The sequence below is a fragment of the Thunnus thynnus genome, chromosome 17, assembly GCF_963924715.1.
Source record: "Thunnus thynnus chromosome 17, fThuThy2.1, whole genome shotgun sequence".
NCBI classification, from domain to species: domain Eukaryota; kingdom Metazoa; phylum Chordata; class Actinopteri; order Scombriformes; family Scombridae; genus Thunnus; species Thunnus thynnus.
Window position 1 is genome coordinate 12,323,932 of NC_089533.1, and position 21,076 is coordinate 12,345,007.

The following is a 21,076-nucleotide window of genomic DNA, read 5'->3' on the forward strand; positions in this document are numbered from 1 at the left end:
AGATGCAAATAATACAAATCTAATGAATTTGTGAATATTTGTAAATACTCCCTCAGCCAAAAAACCCTCCGAGTACACCGATGCGAACGTAAACGCTACCCTGAATCTCACTACTCTTCATGTTAAATAATGCGGCTCTAACCTTGACCAGTTCGAAGGGGAAGCGCTCGTGAAAGATGCGGTTGATCTTGGCTCCACCCGATAGCTCGTTGGTGTCCACCTGGTCCCCGGAGCCCTCGATACACTTCTCGAAGTCCACACCGAACTGCTGCACCATCCTGTGGAGGTACGGGGAGGGACAAAAAGACGAGTGACCGGGGTGAAACTACAGCTGGAGCCTTCTTGGAGATCCTCCGCAAAATTCTATGCTTAAAACTAGATGTGTAAATCACAAGTTTCATCATGATACGATATTTGCTGCCACGATTCAATTCAGGGGCCTGAAGACAATAACATACGCCCATTCAACACAATCAGTTACGCAAAATATGATTTTACAATTTTATTACTGAGCTCTTCCAGACATTTAAATGAAAAACAATCTATTCTTTTTAATAAAAAGAATAAAAATAGACCTCCTGTTGTTCACTATAAAGTGCCACATATCTCATGCTTAAGTGAAAATGTTTTTTATCAGACACTTAAAGAGCCCTTGATGATCTTCCAATTATTAATATTTATAATTATTATTCTAATCGGTTACCAGATGAGTGAGGAGGTGTATTCTCTACCTGTGTTTCATTCTGTAGATGACACAGTGGCACAAAATAAATAAATAAAACACACACACACGTGCGCACACGCCAGCAAATTGAAAGCAATTCAACAATAAAAGAAGTAATGGATGTATTATTCATGAATACTGAGCACAGCTCTGCAGCCTCACATATGAGACATTGGAAAGTTGCAGCTGTGACATTCATCACCCTTTTAGAGTTGTAGTTTTTATGGGAAAAAAAAGCTGGTGAGCAGGCATCTGACACGTTAACGCTAGCACGGGGGGTCGATGCTGTGTTTCTTTTTTAGGTGCCTGACCGGGTTCGTCGTGTTTCCTGAGTATTTTATCTCATAATGGCATTGTTTGCATTTGGTATGTGCTTCGTCTGTTGACCCATCTTTTCTCCGAAATCCGAAATATTTCCACAGTCCCGAGAGGGGAGTAAATATCTTTACTGTCTTTTTCTTGGCTGCTTGCCATTATCTGGCTGGCGCTAATCAGTGTTTGAATGTTTAGAATGGAAATGGTGACACAGACGTGCCATGGGAAATTGAAAATGAAGGTGTATCTTAAAGATGATGATGTCGATCGATGTTTTCACTTTGCATCGATGATATTGGATTGTTGATCATTGAATCACCCTCCTGAAAACATCCCTACTTAAAACCAAAAGTAATATAATGTTTATTTGAGGCAAATGTGTTACAGTAACTCCTCTTATCTTGGCAGCCCTCCCCTTTATTCTAAAATGGTGATACGTGAGATATTCAAGGTCAGTTCACCTCAGTACAACAATGTGTTTTAGCTTTATCAGTATCAGCAAATACTCAGCAAACTGTGCAAAGCTATTAATGTTAATATCACAAACTCTAGTCACAAAATGAACACTATTATGTGAAAGAAACTGATGGATAACATGAACAGCGAACCATTTACCAACATTATTTTACACAATTACAGTGGAAACCGCTTATAGTGACCATGATTACAGTGATCAATCACTTATATGGATCAAAAAGCTTGGGACAGAATGACTTCTATACAAATGCTGTTTAAATAATTCGCTTATAGTGATCAAGTGGTGTTAATTTTGGGTCTTTTCATACATGACAACATATGGGGGGAAAAAACTGAAACTACGGTAATTCTATTTTGTTTTTACTTTACTCCCATGATACATGTGTGACATGTACTTAGTGGCTGCGGCAACATTATTGCCTCACAGTAACCCGTCTGCTTCATTCATTACTTTATATTCCTGTAATAAATATACAAATGTCAATTAGATGGTAGCCTAATCTGCATGAGAAATGAAGAAAAAGAAAAAAAAATGGTTACAATAATCACCCACTTATAGTGATCAATTTGACCTGGACAGACGTGATCACTATAAGCAGTTTCCACTGTAATACTGCCAATCCTAACATGCAAATATGATGCAGTAGCTCTGTGCAGAGGGCATCCAATATGGCTGCCACATGTTACTTCCCCTCCAAAAAAAAGGTATCTACTGTAAATACCACGTGTATGCTGCGTTTTTAGGAGGAACTACATTCAAATGCACTCACTGCAACAAGGCCTTGGTCTTCCGTGTTGGGTCATCTGGACGGAAGTTCTTGTACTCCTCAACCTCCTTCTCCAGGGAGAGGAGCTGACTCTGCAGCTTACTGCGCAGACCGGGCAGGGTGTCTCTGATGTGGTTGGTCAATTGCTAAAGAGAGATAGAGGTAGCGCTGTTATTTTAGAAAATCAATGACATGGTAGGATGGAAATGATATTTTACGACGGAAAAAACAAAACAAAAAGCAGACAGTTCGTAACAGACCTGGTTGAGTGTCTTTTGTAGATGTGGCGTGCCCATTCGCTCTGCTATATGTCTGTAAGCAGGGTGGGAAAGGAAGAACTTCCTCTCTGCACCCAGAGCTGCACGAATATCCTTCTTCCCATCGATGTCTTTCTGACTGCGGTTCACCACACCAATGTATCCTGCACACACAGACACCAATAGTCACATGTTAAGTGTGTGTGTGTGTGTGTGTGTGTGTGTGTGTGTGTGTGTGTGTGTGTGTGTGTGTGTGTGTGTGTGTGTGAGAGAGAGAGACAGAGAAAGATCCTTACCTCTACGCAGAGGTAGAAGTTTATTTTCAAGAATGTCCTTTGCATCCGTCCCTTCATCCATCAGGTCCAGTTTTGTTAAAACACCAATGGTACGCAGACCTGCACAAAATGATAAAATGAAACTGCATCAATTCAAACTGATTTATTAGCTCTCACCACCTCGTTTCCTAATACATATTTAACAGAATAATATAGAGGGAAAATGACTAATACGCAGAATAATTAGGTGAGTGTATTTGACCTTTTCCTAGCAGAGGTCAGTATGTAAACAGCGGATTTGGCAGAAACACTGGTGAATATCAGATTAAAAGAGAGGTTAGGGTTATCATAACATGCACTGTTTAATGTTTAATGTAATTTTTCTGTTTCATGAGATAGCACGAGGAAAGCTCTTTAACTTGCTGACTACTACGAAGCTACATGCTCACCCTGTGGGTCCACCTCCTTGGCGATCTTCAGAGCGTCTGAGTTGGCCAAATCAGTGTTGGCGGGCGTGACGGCCAGTATCAGACAGCTCTCCTTGGTGATGAACTGCATCAGCATGTCCCTGATCTGGTGCTCGATGTCTTGGGGCTGGTCTCCGACGGCAACCTTCGTCATTCCCGGTAAGTCGATCAGCGTCAGGTTCAACACTGCCCGGTCACGTAAACAAAAAGTCATAAATATGAAAAATGCAAATCTTCAATTTCCTATCAGCTGAGTTGAAGTGAACGATCAGGCTTCCCCCGAGTACAAAACAAACCCACACATATCTTAATAACGTATATCAAGTAATGCGTTTCCATAGCCATTATATTTTCTCTCTAACAAAGCTAATTTATTTTCATTTAGCCTTTCTAATTTGACACATCAATAACTTGATACAGCACTTGAATGAAAACCAAGGTCATGATGGATGAGAGACAAATACATGTTATAAATGATTAATCATGAGCATTAACAATGAAAGGGCAATCACTATATTGAAGAACAGCCCACTCATAGTGTTGTTAATATGTTATTTTACATGACAAGCAAAACACAATACAGTCCTGTGTGTTTTTTTTATGCATGTGTCGACTTCATTTTCATAAAAACATCAACACTATCTGCATCATTTAAACGTATTAACGGGCGCCAGCGGTAGGAGGGGAAGCTTTCATTTTATGCACAAGACTCTTGAGTTGGCAGACTTTGAACTCGTATTTTTACTTCATAAAAACAAACAACCTATGATGTTTTATCACTTACAAGGGTTGAATTTACTTGAAAGAAATAAACATGAAAATGTCAAATTTGACTAATGTGACGGTAAATTCCCACTGACGGCTCCCAGGAGATGAATAGCTGTTTGTGACAGCCGTTCAGTGATGGAGTAAAAAAAAAATACATTAGAACATTAAAACTCTTAGCTATTCAGTGTTTTATCAAAAACCACATAGAACCAAAACACAACTATCCATTTTTTTTCCTGATATAATAGAAAGCTCTCTGGAAAACAAATTTCAAAAAGCAACATCTTCAAGAGGTGGGCATATGAATGTAAAATATATATTACATCTAATTCTATCAAATTTTAAATACTATTATATGATATATATGGTAATAAACTACATTTTCTCAAAAATTCAATTGAAAAATGGTTAATTGTATATAGTTAAGATAGCCATATCAAGGGAATTAAATACCGTTAAATAACAGATTATTAATTTGATACAATCCTGTTATTATTACCCAATACAACCAGAGATATTAAAAGGGACATACCACAGATTCAACAGTATGAGAAAACTCATTTTTAGCAACATGAAAATTCACTTGATCTAAGCCAAAGAGCACAAAGAGTTTTCAGTGTGTGTGTGTGTGTGTGTGTGTGTGTTTCACAATACAACTTGTGTCCATTACCGTGTGGGGAGTAGACCCTCAGGTTAATTGGGATGGGAGAGATGCCTTTGTTGGAGCCTGTTATCCTGTCAGTCTCCGCCTCAATTTCCGCCCGCACTTCATCGAAATCCACAAACTTCTTTCCTTTGCAGTGCAGGAATTCAGCATATTCTACACACAGGGGCGGAGTGACAACATACAGGAAGTGGGGTGTTGAGGGGGGAGAGAAAAGGGCAGAGAGGAAGGAAAAAGAGAATATTCAATTAAAGAGATGAAGGTAGCAGACAGTGAGCCCTGCTTGAGGCACTGTGGCAGAGAGGCCATATGCAGGGCAGCAATGAAAGGAGATGGGTGAGGGGGGGGGTGTGTAGCTGTGCACAGGACGGGCACACTCACCTGCTTTATTGTTGACCAGCTGCAAAATGAGAGGTCTGCGGGTAACAATGCCTGATCCTCGTGGAAGAAAGTCCCTGAGTGACAGAGACAGACAGAGGAAGAGGTATTAAAATAAACACCAGAATTGCAGGGATGAAAAGGACGGAAATCAAAACGGGGGGGGGGGGGGGGGGCGGACACGTTGGGTTGAATAGGGATGGGAGGTTCAGGACAGAGAAAGACAAAGCAACAGAAAGAAAGAAGGAAAGAAGGAAAAGAAAGAAAGAAAGAGAGAAAGAAAGAAAAGAAGAAAAAGACGGGGAGAATGATCAATTATTCATTACACTCAATGTCCATTTCCTCGCAGCGTGGCCTCTGGTAAATTGATGGTTACAGGGGAATTTCACGCCACCTACTTCTCTCAAAACAAATCAAATGTGACATTTGTGACATGTCATTTTCTCTCATCATTAAAGCTTTAGAGATCAATTCATGCACACCCACGCTTGCTGTTCTGGGAAAAAATCCACCCAAGAATTACATATATATATATTCAACACTTCAACTCACTTTTAATTTGTGAATCTGAACAAGTCTGTTCTCATGCTGAACTGAACTGAGACACACTGTTATGATAATGTAATCTAAGGACAAATCCTAGAGCTGCTCCACAGACAGTGAATAATGGAATAACTCCTCAGACAATATGAAGGAACCCGTGGTGATTTGATACGAGCAGGTTTTTGATTCACAGTCGGATGACCTACATTCAAATGACACTCAATTTGAAGTAAATCTCTAACAAAACCTATGGGACACAGACTCAATCAATGAACTATGAAACTCGCTTCATGTCATCGTCAGAGTCCTGATGCTCTGATTTCCAATTTAGAGAGAAAGTTTGTCGCTTATCAAAAGCTTTGAAAAAGTATCTTTCAGGGTGGACTTAACCTTTATGGTTGCAACGATTTTGTAATTTGGCTTTTTTCGACTGATGAACGTCCTTGTTGAATCAAAACTGGTCGATGGGTCTGTTTAATGGACGGGTTGAGGCGCACGGTTTCAGCTGGCCACTGTTAGCTTTTATGTGAGCCCAGGTTGTGTCAATACAGGAGAGATTACCCATGATAACACTTTAACCGCATGAGCCTCAGGCCTGAAACTTGACATTGCTATGTGCAAATTCTCAACTACAAATTTGCATAATGCTACTTCATGGCACAATGCAATGCTCTGCACGAAGCATGAGGTGACGGTACACAAACTCGAGTAAATGCAGCCTATAGGAAACAATGACGGCTTTCTCACAGTTGACTTGTTTGTTCCTCTTAAAGTGACAGGGCACCTGAGGAATTTTAAACACATGGCTAAAGTTGCTTAGTCAGCCCTCTGTTGAGGCTCCTCCACCCTATCTTCTCCCGATTTTGAAGGCCCCTCTGCTGCTCTGCAAACATACTACATCTGGTGGTAATCACCAACCCCTGTCCTGGAACAATCCTAGCAGAGCTGAGCATGTCACCAGCCCACATTTTCCCTTATCCTCACTACTGCCAGATGTACAAGCCTGCGGGGACTATGGTGGTGCTCAGACTGGAAGCAATGTGTCAGCCACAGGACAGGAGAAAAGAGGGGGCTGCCTGCTATTCCTAGGCTGGTAGTCCTATGGTGAAACAGTGGGGAACATTCTGGGTGTTCCTTACATCAGCAAAAATCCACAGGTCTGTGGTTCAGCACTGGTGCTGTGTCACACACATAATGTGGAGAATGCAGGCATTTGTCCAAGCGGTGGACAGTATAGAAAGCCCTGGATGAGGAACAGGGGGGAGTTAGAGATAAAGAACAAAGCTATAGGCAGTGGGGGGGGGGGAGGATAGACATAACAGATTGGTGAGATGCTGCTGAGAAGTCACAGCAAGGATCACCTCTTCAAGCAACTGCTCATGTATTGATGCTTCTCTCCAGTTACAGGCCACTCTCACTGGAGTTGCACCAGTCAAAACACCGCCTCATTGGCTCAAAAGTGGCCACCGGTGAAAGATTCACAGCGATACAATAAAGTGCTGGATGGGTAAAATGACGACATACGCTGTTTGAAAACGCTCTTCTGAGAAGACATAACTCAAGTGCGGGATTGAACCAGTCACATTTCACAGACAGAATTGGATAAACAGCATTGGCATATTGAAAAGAAGCAAGAGGCCAGGGCTCCATTATTGATGTGCTGTAAATGATAGACGAGGCTGAGCAGATTGTGTATCATTTCATGCATTATGGATGGCTAAGCAAAGAGCATCAGTCTGTGAGCCTCCCTCCCTCTATCACAAGAGAAAGCAAAAAGAGAGTAGGGCAGGGAGATAATGAGGGAGCCAACTCCCCTCCCCCTGCCTGCCCAACAGCCTCTTTTAAACAAGCAGAGCAACTCTGAGGAGCCCTCATCCACAGCTGATTCTCCTTTTCCTCCGATCTAGAGGTGTGGTTTTCGAACATGGAAACCAGTGTGTCAAACTCTGAGGTCATAGGATTGATCTCACAGGAGGGTGAAGAACACAAAAATGTGTCTGTGGTTTGGTGGGACTTATCCCTTTGGTCTCTGGTGTGGCAATGTACATATAATTATGGCTATCCGCATTCCCGCGCCACAGTCTGCCACTGTTGGTACCAAGAGGCATCACTAAACAGCAAAGCCTCCTCAAGCACTACCAAAATCCGACTGCTTACTGGAAAATCCCTTCACTCTCTGCCACTCTGCTGTCTGTACTTCCCCCACTAAGCGATGTCCACTGTGATACACACACGAGCATCCAGACTGGTGGATAATTATGTTCAAATTCCTTTATGTTGTATATCAACGGCGCCATCCGGGAGTAAATCTGCTGCTACAAATACAAATGGCAGTAATGCATTTAACACAAACACTCAAACATGTTTTAATGATACTAACATGGTCATATTTTGGTGACACACTGTGACAGAGAATTAGAGCAAGGCTGCTGTATTTTATTCTCTAGGGAAAAAAAAACATTTTTAAAATTTCATCTGGTACTTATGTCTGTTCCAACACTTCTAAAAACTACTGGTTTCTCAGAGGACTCATTGCAGCAGATATGACAACACCCTCCACCCAAAACAGCTTGCAATGCTAGATATGATGTCCTTACTCCCCAGTGGACAATGACATCATAGTACAGCATAACCAAATATGGAGAGACATGCCTGATCGTTATCTCTAAACTGAATTAAATACAGTCCTACAACCCGTGTATTAAACTGTAGGCAAGCCAGGAAAATAACAGACAAGTGAAGTTAAATGTTATCCAGCATAAATTAGCAGCTTTTGAAATGTCTATTATGTAAGGCTAAATGCTTGTTACCATTATGTACAGCAGGTTTTAGTGTATGAAGTGTATGTTAAATGTGTCAGTGAAAACTTCATGTCCCTCATTTGGTTGCCTTGCTGAAAACGTAAACAAGGAAACAACACACACACACACACACAAGCCCCTACCAACAGACAGAAACATTCACAAATACATGAGGCTGCTGAGCCAGAGTGATTTGATTAGCCTCTGTCCAGCAAAGCATCCAATTTGTTCTGGTCTCCTGTGACAAATTTGGAGGGAACAGAGGCCCAAATAACATCAACAAGATGGGTCACACAGCGCGGTGAGCGAACTCAGTCCCACCTGACCTGGCTTTCCGAAAATTAAGGCTGCACCAATTGAGAGACGTTAACTACCCGGCGAATATGGTCTAGCCCTAGTTTCCCTGACTCCATTGCCGCCTCCAGTAAAGCAGAAACTCAATGTGCCGCATGCTGATGAGCAATGGCAGACATGCAGATTATGACAGCAGAACATTTTGCCAGTTGAAGAGAGTAAAGCGGTGAGTTAAGTCGCTTGGCACCCATATCAGATCCTGACATCAGCGTGGAATTCAGGCGGGAGACAGAAAAGAGAAAGCATGTACACTCTGTGTCTGAATCATACAGTCTAGTCTGAAAATGTGTCTCTTCTGAACACTAAGTGACTCTCTCTCTCTATTGTTGCTGGTGCCGCAGAAAGGGGAAAGAGGGATTATTTTCTTGCCTGGGGACACAGCGGTGAAGCCGGTCTTTCACGCGCAACATGCATCTCACCAAAGAAAAAGACCTCAGCCACTGGGGAAACTGTAGACAGCGACAGCAGCTCAGAGCTCACAGTTAAAAGCCTGCCGTCACTACAGGGAATTTGCAAATCCATTATCTTCAAACACCAAACACTTATAGTTTTGTCTAACACATGACTGAAAAACATTTAGGTATTGGCTACTCCTGAGCTCAAACAAACCCTTGGATCTACAATGAGTCACTGCGACATGAGCACGCCTGTTGCTATAGTGATGTGTGGCACCTCCCAAGAGCTTCCAGGTTGAAGTTAGACTTGACTTTGACTTCTACTGTTCCACCTTGTCGGTCATCAAGTTCACCTGCGTGGCAGCAACAGGAATTTAATCACGCCGATAAAAAGATCCGTAAAACTTAAGTGCACCACTCACATACTTAGCATGACAATGTGCAAAAGTGTATGCCGTACCATAGGCGCTTATATATGTGACTTTTGAGCAGCACATGGGTTAGTCCTGTCAACTTCCAGAAAGTGGAAGGTCGGCACAGATAGTGAAAATGAGGTCACTATGAAATGCGCCATGTTAAATACAGCTGAGATGTGTCAAGCGCTCTGACGGTGCAAAGTCCTACTCATCTGAATTAATGTGCAGTGAAGTAGTAGTCTAATCTGCGTGTGTGTTCTTGCCTGTGAGAAGTTACAACACACTCTTGTCAGTGTGTTTATAACCAAAGGCTGTCTGCATGCCATCTTAATGGCCAATGTACTTCCTCTCCCCTACTGCCGGCCTGGGTGTATGTGTGTGATTGTGCATTCTCTGTGTGGGCTGGGTTACACACTAGTGTCTCTGAATGGGGTGGAAACCTGCTTAACAAGCTGCTTTAGAGCAAGCTTGTTTTGTTTCTTTATCTGCAGGGTGATCTCACCCACTGCTGATGTGGGAGAGGACAACAGGATCAGCCTGTTGAGAAGTACTGTAGCTCACACTTCATATCACACTGCATAAAGAGGTGTCAAGCCTATTTCCTTGATCACTAAAGTATTGCCCAAAACGGTAATGAAAGAGGAAGATGATAAGGGAAATTGTGTCTGCTACAGACGTGAGCTTGCACTGTTTGACAAAATATCTGCGTCTTGACAAGAGACTGTGTGCTTCGAGGTCATCAGTGAGCCATTAACTAAAACGTGCTGGAGATTAATTTAGCTGCAATAATACACCTCTCAGAGCAGGTGGCTCACGCTACCTGCTCTGCTTTACTCAATGTCCCAATAACCTATTTGTCCTCACCAATCTGCAAAAAAAATAAATATGCTAATGTACCAACAAACTGTTATGTGACCCACTAAAAATCCAGTCAACCGCTTCAAGCTACAAAACAAAATACAATTACTGGCAAATTGAGAACTTGTTGAACTTTCTAGGTGTGGCATGTACAGTAATTATTAATAGAACCACAGGAAAAACTTCCCATTCGGGACTGAGGCCAACTAGGCAAAAAAAGATCATCTGAACTGCGATTGCATTAAAAAATACACTGTCAGTCTTTAACTGATGCCATTTTAACAAGGGTCTTAGTTTGTTATGTTCAAAATGGCATGGACAAGAGAGGAAACCAGCTGTACTGACAGACTTAGAAAGTGTAAATGTTATGCAAAGATATTGGGAGCCTCCAAGAGCAAATAGCATGTTCTATCTTATTTCTGTCTGTATCTAGAGTAGTTTACAGGTTGTATTGTTGTAACTAAGAAAGTTTACACCTAAGCCCTGGCTACATAGAAATAGTTTCAGCTTATATTATGCTCTTAGGTCAGCCCAGTGGTTTGTCACGTAAAGGACGTATGCATCTACGTCAAATTGTTGTTATCAAACGGCAGGTTTACGACAAGAGCGTAACTTAATACTGACGTTATGTGCTGGCACAGTAACTAACGATAATTAGCTTAGCACTATAGGAAATGGCATTTTCTAATCGTATCGTACCTGCTGCTGGACAATGTTAAACACAGTTTGAAAAGATGTTAGACCACGCAAGGAACTATGACAATTATAAGATGATTGCAAAGATGAAGTTAATTAACCACAATCAACTTACTTGCCCACGAAATTTTCCAAAACAGAGCTTTTTCCAGCGCTCTGTCCGCCGACCACAGCGATCTGAGGAAGATCTAAATTGCAACTCTGGCCAATCGAGCTGAAAGCGTCTTGAAGCTTGTTGATCAGGGGAATCAGGTCTTCCATGCCCCGGTTCCCCATGGCTTTGGTTAGCTCGGAGAGCCCAACACAACGCAGAGCAAAAGGCTAACTAGCTCGATAACGTTAGCTTAGCAGCAAGGTGCTCTCGGGTTACTCTGAAATGTTGCCGCTTCAAAGCAGCTCGGCCTCTTTTTTACTCTCTCGGTGAACACTTGAGCGGTTGCCGACAATGCAATTCACGCCAAAACCATTTCGTGTTCTTTTGAATCCAATAACCAAATAGTCAGTCAGTCGAAACGGACGAAAAACTCGCAAAACAAAACTTCCTCTACACAAACCTCATCCGGTTAGAGGAGACGGACATCCGATCGAAACCGGTGAGTATAGACCCGCCTCCTGTCTGTGAAGCAGCACATTCTATTGGCTGATTTCGCTGCTTCTCTACCAAGACAGCCTTTTGATTGGACAACTAAAAGGCGTGCTCTTCGCTCCAAACAAATCAGTATTTTTCTATTGGTCAATCTGAATGTCAATTGCAGGCCCTTCACATCACATGGTGACTGTAACATGGCTGCTGAAAACACTGCTGGCATAAAGATGTCTGCACAGAAAGCTCTTTCTGCCGTTTCTCCCCTCTCTCTGCGAATTATTGCTGAGTGCCCCGTGACAAAAGCAAGAGCTTGTGATCTAATACTGCCACACTGCGCCGTCAGCACCCCGGTTTTCATGCCTGTGGGTACTCAGGGGACCATGAAGGGAATCACTGTGGATCAGCTGGAGGGTCTTGGATGTCAGATATGTCTTGGAAACACATACCACCTGGGCATGAGACCGGTAGGTAAAACTGCAATGATAGCACTTCAGTTTTCTTTATGAATAACTTTAATAGTGGCTGTACCAAATGATGGCAACTTTTTTGTAAGTGTGTTTTTCCCCTTCAACACTACTGTCTACAGGGGCCTGATTTGATCGAAAAAGCCAATGGTTTACACGGGTTCATGAACTGGAAGAGAAATCTTTTAACAGTAAGTACTGCTTTTCTTAAAGAAGAGGTTCACAAGTCTTCGAGTCTTTTCTTAAAACAACAGTCAGGTGCCCAAAGGAACACTGAAATAGGGTTTCCTTGCCATTATCGTTCCTCCTGTTAATACTGACCATTAGAAGATGCCTTCATAATGCACTCACAATGTAGGTGATGGGGGCCAAAATCCACAAGCCTCCTGTGCAAAAATGTATTTAAAAGTTTATCTGAGGCTAATATGAAGCTTCAGCTGTCCAAATTCAGTAGATAGCCTATCTTTCAGTGTTATAGTCTTTTTAGTGCCAAAGTCCCTCTTTTTCTTACTATACTTCCACCACAGCTCAACAGGGAGACACTGCTTGAGGAAACACAAAGAGGGAATTTGATACTTAAAAGACTGTAAATGTTGCAGATATCCACTTAACATAAAGTGAAAGTGCATTTGAAGGGGATTTTTTAATAGCCAGTATGAACAGGAGGAATGATTACAGGGATAATAACCTCTCTCAGTGTTCATCTTGGCACCTGACTGTTGTTTTAAGACAGACTTGAAAAATTGTGAACCTATGCTTTACTTAAGCATAGATAATGGAAGAGTTGAATGCAGTGTTTCACCTTCCTTTTCTTACAGGACAGCGGAGGGTTTCAGATGGTATCACTTGTTGAACTCTCAGAGGTCACTGAAGAAGGGGTCAAGTTCAAGTCCCCCTATGATGGCAAAGAGATCCTCCTAAGCCCTGAGAAGTCCATCAGCATACAGAACAGTCTTGGTCTGCAATGAGTCTAGTAGTTTTAATAAATGTAAAGTAACAAAGATTTGGACCGCATCCTCACTTTGCCAGTGACTAACAGACAGCATCTCCATGTTTTCTCCGTGTTCTTTCAGGTTCAGACATCATGATGCAGCTGGATGACGTGGTCAGCAGCACCGTGACAGGACCTCGAGTGGAGGAGGCCATGCACAGATCCGTTCGCTGGTTGGATCGCTGTATAGCAGCCAATAAAAATACAGACAAACAGAACCTTTTTGCCATTATCCAGGGTGGGCTGAATGCAGATCTTCGTAAAGCCTGTCTAGATGGTAAAAAATCTTGTTCTGTTACGATCCTTTTTCCACTTTTGATCGCTTACTCTTCTCCTTGTATACCTGTTAGGCCAACGATATGTTAAAATGCTATGGAAACCCAATCAAATAGAATAATTTTACCAATCCAGTGAGGAAGTATGAGTCAAACTGGTGGCAGGCAGTTTGGGATTTGTTCCAAGTGTCAGGATAGATTTTTCCTGTCAGTTTTAAAGGGCATAAATATCGTGCAGAGATATTGACAGCAGGCATCAATCTGCATTTTGGCAAGAAAAAAAGCAAAAGCCACATCCATTTTAACGTCGGGTCTTGTAAACTACCCAGTTATAAACAGTTTTACTGTGAGACACTGATGATCGGGGTCAAACTTGCACTTATGACTCATGCCCTTCTTGTAGAAATGACTAAACGTGATGTTCCCGGTTTTGCGATCGGAGGCCTGAGTGGAGGAGAAGAGAAGGATGACTTCTGGCGGATAGTCACACTGAGCACGGACCACCTGCCTCGAGAAAAGCCTCGCTATCTTATGGGTGTGGGGTACGTTTGTCTGTATATTGTAAGATTCCTCATGAGAACAACTGTAGCGTTTATTGCTGTGTGTGTTATAAATTAACATAAAATGTTTGCCGCAGGTACGCCGTTGACTTGGTGGTGTGTGTCGCTCTGGGATGTGATATGTTTGACTGCGTGTTTCCCACCCGAACTGCAGTAAGTTCTAAACCTCACACACTGATAAATCATTTTTAAATCAACTAATTCCACATGTGTGTTTCTGACAGTCATGTTTCTTTTCCTGCAGAGGTTTGGCTCTGCCTTGGTGCCTTGGGGAGCTATCCAAGTAAGAAGTAAGCAGTATGCCAAGGACTTACAGCCTATAGACCCAGACTGCCAGTGTCCCACCTGCAAGAGGTAAGTCGAGAACAAACAACAGATCGTTATGTAAGCCTGAAGGTTTGGCTCACCAAGATAAATCTTGTGCGTTGTTCCTCTTTAGTTTCTCAATGCATCTCTCTTCACTGGAACAGAAATTAAAGTTTATAAAGGACTGTAGGGCCCAAGAAACCTTCATTTAGCAGCTGTGGCTCAGGAGGTTGAGTGGGTTGTCTACTAATCAGGTTGGTGGTTCGATCCTTGGCTCCTACAGTCCGCATGTTGAAGTGTCCTCGGGCAAGATACTGAACCCCAAATTGCTCCCGATGGCTGTGCCGTCTGTGTGTGTGCGAAGGAGTGAGTGAGCATTAGAAACATTGTAAATCACTGTGTCACTCCTGATGATCAGGTTGGCACCTTGCAAAGCAGCCTCTGCCATCAGAGTATGAATGTGTGTGTGTGTGAATAGGTGAATGTTGGCATGTGTTTATAAAGCGCTTTTAAGTGGTTGGTAGACTAGGAAAGTGCTATTTACCATGCAGTCCATTTAGACTTGATTGCCCTGCAGGGAATTACTTCATTTTGGTCTAAAAGAGGGATATTTAGCAGATACAAGCCTGCCTTGTGATTTTTGTCAGCATTTCATTTCATTTATTATATATATTTTCACTATATACACAGTAATAAAACACCTGAATAGACTTACAGCTATTTTAAATGATTACTCTGATCGCAGGTGGTTCAAAACACTCAGACAGTGTTGTGAAAGGAGGATAGTCTGAGTGTGCAGACATGTACATTTTTGTCAGTGCTACAGTTTGGTGCCTGGTGTTAATACATTTTATACAATATATATGTTTTTTTTTTTAAATGTATAACTGGAAGAAAGGTGTGAATGATATTCCTGTCTTCTGTTTCAGACATAATCGGGCTTACCTGCATGCTCTTTTTAAGAGTGACACTGCCGCCATGCATCACATCACCATCCACAACATTAACTACCAGGTCAGTATTTGAAATGTCTCTTAGCATAAAAGTTAACATAATATCACAAGTCAAGATTAAAGCAAGATTTAACAACAATTTATCACATAATACAGCAACACTGTACTTCAGGTTCCCCTATTTAACATTTATAAGCAGTATATAAGCATTTAATAAATGGTTTATAACACACTATAATGTAGTTGTTAGCAGATATAAGTGTTTATTAATCTATTTGTCAACAACTATATTTCCCTACCGTGGGTACCTATAACTGGAGACTGATGTATAAACAGAAAATGAATGACCACATTGTAAACAGTTGTAATAATATAAAATATGTCTTCATAGGAGAAGTTATAGTTGCGGATGAATGCTGTATATCAATAAACACTAAATAATGTCCTTATATCTGTTCACAACTACATTACAGCCTATTATAAACCATTTATGAAATGTTTACTGCTTATAAATGCTCAATTTGGGTATATTACGGTCATCTCTGCCTCCAGAATTAATTGGAACAAAATAGCAGATTTTAAAATTACTAGTTTTCTGTCAGTTTAATAAAAATGTGTGCGTGTGGAATTCAACACTGAAGCAAAAACATGTCGATGTGCCACACTACGATATGTTTTTATCAATATTAAGCACACTGTCAACTCATTTGAGTTCAAAAAGAGATTTAAAAAAAAGGAATTTACAAACATTAAAGTAAATATATTTTTAATCCAATATTAAATCTAATTACTACAATATATTTTTTTATATTTTTCAGGGGGGCATTTTATGCCTTTATTATAGGGACGGTGAAGAGATGACAGGAATTGAAGGGAGAGAGTGAGCCACAAGTCTACATAATATGTTCCTAAAAGTCTTATTGCACTGACAGAACATGTTTAACTTTACAAATACACAAATTTGATACGATTCAAATGATTATCCTTCAGTGCTCTCTTCAAACTTGTTTTGCAGCTCTGGCATTATCAAAAAGATAAAGAGTCTCCTCTTGTGACAGATGTGTCCCAAGATATAATATTCATGTGCATCACAGATACTGCCTGATTATGCAACATATTCATTATTTATTTTTTTCATAAGGTTTGCTGGTCATATTAGTGTAAGTATTTGATGAAGGGCTATGAAATTTTATAGACATCTGTGGTTTCCGGTGGATGAAACCTAATGGCTTTGGAAATTTCCTGACTTGTCATTCAGCATCGCCAGCAGCTCAAAAGTTGCGCTCATCCAACATAACAGCATAACAGGGTACCTCTACAGCTTAAGTGATATTAATGCTAACATGCCAAATAATTAGATGTTACCTGCTGCCATGGTAAACTGTAGCACAAAAGCTTTCTGTATATGCTTTGGATGCTGACCTTATATGCTGTAAAGGTGCAGAACAGAAGATGATTTTCAGCTGGAGATCAATAATCACATTATTTTTCCTCAATTCATCAAACCTTTCTCTTTGCAGCTCACCCTGATGCGCTCCGTGAGACAGAGCATCGTGGAAGGCCGATTCCCTGAATTTATACAGACCTTCATGAAGCGAATGTTTCCCTCTCGTGACCAGTACCCCAGCTGGGCTGTGGATGCTTTAGCCTCCGTCAACGTCACGCTGGAATAAAACTTGGAAGGCAACTGTTTTAATTCAGTGCGGGGATAAATGTCAATCAATGACTGACATATTTTATATATTTTTAAGTGACTTTTTTATGGATGCTTGTTTTCTACTCGCTTGTTTACATTTACTTTGCCACTTTTGTTGGTGGTGAGGAAAATGGCTTTAGATGTGAAGAAATAAAGCCTGATTGTCTTTTGTCACAACCTGATTTACTCAGCCTCTGCAAATTGTCCTCAGAGTACGTATTATGATAATGTGCGACTGAATGGGCTTTAAATGAGGTTTGAAACACATGAACTATCTCCTCTGATACGCTCAGACACTTTTTGTTGTTACCATGGCTACACAGTCAGGCCCACCCACTTGAAATGAAATGTTTTGCCTTCCTGTCAACCTATTTTATGTGGATGAGCTCATTACAAAGCTATTTCATTTTTGCCGAAGGCTTAATATTAATAAATGAATATGCATTTTCTCTTGATTTACTCCACATCCTAACAGACTGGTAGTTGTCAGCTAACTGTTCAAACAGAGAGATGAACCTGGCTCACAACAGATTGTGTGCTTGTGTCATTTCACAATGTCCCACCAGAGGGCAAAATATACAAAACCAGAGCAAAGTGTAACAGTAAAACTAAATGATCTGCTGTATAGGTTATAGTGGAAACAGTAGTTCAGCTGTCTCTAAGGAAAGATAATATTAGATTTTTGTGCAGGAAATAAAAATATTGACATCAAAATTATTCACAACCCAGAGTCGGCATCTATCAAAATAGTATCAGATTATCATTATCCGCATTATCCATTGTTCATCATCTTATCATTAATTAATTTAGGAATAATCCTGTTTGACCCCGTGAATGAAGGTTTTGATGGGAGCTCACGGAGGTGCTGGTTTATCAAGGCTCAGCCAAAGGTGATTAATATTAATCAATGGAAGTTAATTTGAATAACACCTGTTGTCTGTGGCTTTGAGTCAACAGTTCTCTTTAAGCACCACATTTGAATTTCATTAGAGCTTCTATTATGGCCACAGGCTCTACAACATTCAACCTGTGACATGTAATGAGTGCCAAGCAAACTAGTATCTGGCAAAGCAGTGTACAATACAACTGCATTTTTACAGGTTTTGGTGCATAATGAGAGTTACAAGTGAGACAAGTTTAGTAATTAGTTACAATAAGAGCAAACTAAAATATTCATAGGGGGAACTATTCTATGATAATATTGAGTTCATAGCGATCTTTTGTATTTTTACATCATCATAGCCCACATTCACGGGAACTTCCAGCTCTGTATGTGTCTTCATTGTGTATTTTTTTATAATTAATTACAGGATTATGATTCTTTTTTCATGAGGAGAGGGGGTTTGTTGGAGTATCCCTTGCTTCTACTGTGTATTTTGATTATATTTAGCCTGTGGATGCTTAGTGAGAAAGCAACAGCACTCAGAGCTTAGTTGGCAAGCCGTGCAGAATCGTGTTAAGTGTCTGAAAATGAACATGCACAACCAAAGGGTTGCACTAAATAAATTGAATGCGTTCTCATGTATAGGCTATTTCAGCACCAGAATAGCCAACATGGAAAATGTGACACTGAAAAGAACTATAAACCTACAGGCTAATATTTAGAAGCCCTGTTAACATGAGGAAAAACTACAGCTCTTCATGCAAAAATAATAAATATGTGTCGATATTGTAGACTCACGACTGACGCGCAAAGGTCCCCACAGAAGTGTGATAGACATTTCTGGGGATCACGTGTGTACGACAGTTTTCCTATTCAGGATTAGAGTGTTCACTATTATACTCATAATGCAGCGCAGATGTTGATGGAGAACGTTTATTGTTGATTTCGGGGGTATTGTTTTTTGATGTAGTTTGTTTTTTTTTCCTGACATGAAAAGTCGTCGCAACGTTATTTCCCAACGGTTGATTCCATATTTGCAGTCGGTGCGTCCATGCGGAGCTCATTCAGGGAGGATGCTGGTGTTGAGAGAGATAACCAGTTGCTCTCCAGCTGTCACAGTAAAAGTGGAGCCTCCCCTACGCACCGACGGATGAGCATCCTCTACCTGTTGCCTCGGCGGGAAGAAAAGTAGAGCTGCATTCAGACGGGTGCCAAAAAAAAGAAATAAGTTGATTTTTCTTTTTAGGGGGGAGGTCGAGGATGATGCCATGAAGTGTATCATCAATGTGTTTGTCATCAATCAACGTTTTGAATAGAAAGAGGAAAAGGAACGGAGTTGGTTTTGGGGTGGTCCACCTCCTCGGTGTGGAGGTGCGGTTTGCGGTGATCTTTCTCTCTGTCTCTGGGCTCTGAGGAGGAGAGCCATGGTCGAACTGGAAAAGGAGGTGCTCCCGCTGCCCCCTCGGTACCGGTTCCGAGACCTGTTGCTCGGAGACTGGCAGACCGACGACAGGTAAGGAAGCCGCTCTAGCACCGTTTACGCACGGCGCACTGAATCCATTGCGTATATGTGCGCCATGAGAGCATCATGTCATCTTACCTAAAAAAGTATACATTTGTTTTGTGTTTGTTTTGTGTTTCTCTCTGTGATCTCATGGAGTCAGGTGTGTAAATCTGTTGGAGTGGCTGTTTTACGGTCAGCTCTGCAGCTCTGTTGTAGTGGATGCTGCAACAGGTTTACTCGTTACCGTGTGTGCGCAGAGGCAACTGTTGCTAATAGTGCTAATACAGTACTAGCACACCAAAAGCAACATATCCGTTTAATCTCAATGGAACATAACAGAGACTAAATATTCATTGAGTAGCCTAAATTTTTTTGATATAATTTATTTTCATTGCATGCAAGTGATGCATCTTGTTTACATTTAAAACAACAAAACATTCCTTTGGTGGCACCCACCAAGAAGGAAATCAAGAGCGAGCATCAGTATGTCACCCTATTCGTGTTGCTCCTCATGTCATAATTCCTGAGATTTACAGTGAACCATTTGCTACCTGGACAGGCAATTTCAAGTGGATGCTCTCAGTAACTGGCAATTAACCTTTGCTTACACTCCATTTGCAGAGCACTAGGCTAGATTTGACGTGCTATGTGATATATATGCATTGCTTAATTTGGCTGTTTCATTATGCTGTCTAATGGAAAAGCTTAACCTCCATTTCACACGTGGTCTCACTCGTTGCTAGGTGGAAATAATGCGGACCAAAACACTTGCTCTTGGAGTTGAGTGGGTGTCTCGAATCAGTTAATTGGGGCACCTTGCTATTGAAAGCACGGAAGAGATGACCAATCCAGGCCCAGACATTGCCAGACATTACACTATAGTGCTATATTGTACATGACATGTTACCATAGGGGTCCAGTCTGTCAATAATGCATATCATATTATTGGAATTGTGTCTATGCTAAAACATCCAGTATTGTTTTGTGATGAATCATAATATTATACTGCGCGTGTACTGTGTCCCTGACCTCTAAAAGGGTCTCTCTTTTTTTTTGCTCAACTGAAGCTGAAACAGGCCTGCTCACTCTCTTCTCTGATGATCTTCTGGCCTTCTGTAATTTGTCAGCTATATTGCCCAAGGACAAATGTTTCCGAACCAGAGTGCAGTGTGACCTCAGTCACCTGATTACAGAGGCTCAATGACGGGAGGTTGCTGCTTGTTTCCTGGAAGTCCACAAAAGACACAAAAGGATTTTTGATGGTCAAGGTACTGTTAAAAACAAGAAGAGTTGACAACAACATGGATAATTTCACCGATTGAATGAAACAAAAACAACAAAAAAGGTATATAGAGGCTTTTTGGTTGAGATTGCTTTGGTTGGTCGGGAGGAGGCTGCTGAGACAGTTGGAGAGGAGTGTGTTTGCTTGTGCCACAGATGTGCTGTAATACCCCGTAAACACAGTACGATTAGGATGATGTGGATAAGTGTTTCCAGGGATATCCTGGTGTCGATCACTTTCAGGGCTTAGAAAGCAGTGAGGTTCAATTAAAGCCCTTGTGTGGGCTGTTACATTTATTTTGTCATAGCCACACATGCTGTCTGCTTCATCTATTAGGTAGATCCTAATTATGAGCATTTGCATCTCTAATGTGTGTAACTGTGTGTGTGATTGCCACTGTCTATAGCTATTCAGTGTGTGT

General features: G+C 41.3%; 3 protein-coding genes across 8 annotated transcripts in view; 2 read left to right on the top strand and 1 right to left on the bottom strand.

The window, feature by feature from the left end:
* dnm2a (dynamin 2a) overlaps positions 1–11,732 on the bottom strand; it is a 28,657-nt gene extending 16,925 nt beyond the window's left edge. For 3 of the 6 annotated variants that reach the window (XM_067570494.1, XM_067570493.1, XM_067570489.1), the window contains exons 1-8: positions 11,271–11,732; positions 5,096–5,169; positions 4,721–4,870; positions 3,265–3,468; positions 2,837–2,935; positions 2,544–2,704; positions 2,287–2,429; positions 143–278 (exon numbers count right to left, since the gene is read on the bottom strand). In XM_067570494.1, the coding sequence (XP_067426595.1) occupies positions 143–278; positions 2,287–2,429; positions 2,544–2,704; positions 2,837–2,935; positions 3,265–3,468; positions 4,721–4,870; positions 5,096–5,169; positions 11,271–11,431 (1,128 nt within the window). In that variant the 5' untranslated portion in view covers positions 11,432–11,732. The remainder of the gene's footprint in view (positions 1–142; positions 279–2,286; positions 2,430–2,543; positions 2,705–2,836; positions 2,936–3,264; positions 3,469–4,720; positions 4,871–5,095; positions 5,170–11,270) is intronic. The other 3 variants (XM_067570492.1, XM_067570491.1, XM_067570490.1) reach the window with 1 other exon arrangement.
* Positions 11,733–11,897: 165 nt separating this feature from the next.
* On the top strand, positions 11,898–17,168 carry qtrt1 (queuine tRNA-ribosyltransferase 1). The gene is made up of 9 exons (XM_067570495.1): positions 11,898–12,205; positions 12,328–12,396; positions 13,024–13,162; positions 13,279–13,473; positions 13,875–14,013; positions 14,109–14,184; positions 14,276–14,385; positions 15,267–15,351; positions 16,811–17,168. Exons 1-9 carry the CDS (start codon positions 11,939–11,941, stop codon positions 16,961–16,963), a joined length of 1,233 nt encoding a protein of 410 aa, XP_067426596.1. The 5' UTR covers positions 11,898–11,938; the 3' UTR covers positions 16,964–17,168.
* A 1,577-nt stretch (positions 17,169–18,745) lies between these two features.
* kcnt2b (potassium sodium-activated channel subfamily T member 2b) overlaps positions 18,746–21,076 on the top strand; it is a 38,155-nt gene continuing 35,824 nt past the window's right edge. The window contains exon 1 of the mRNA XM_067570228.1: positions 18,746–19,382. Coding sequence (XP_067426329.1) covers positions 19,294–19,382 — 89 coding nt within the window. The 5' untranslated portion in view covers positions 18,746–19,293. The remainder of the gene's footprint in view (positions 19,383–21,076) is intronic.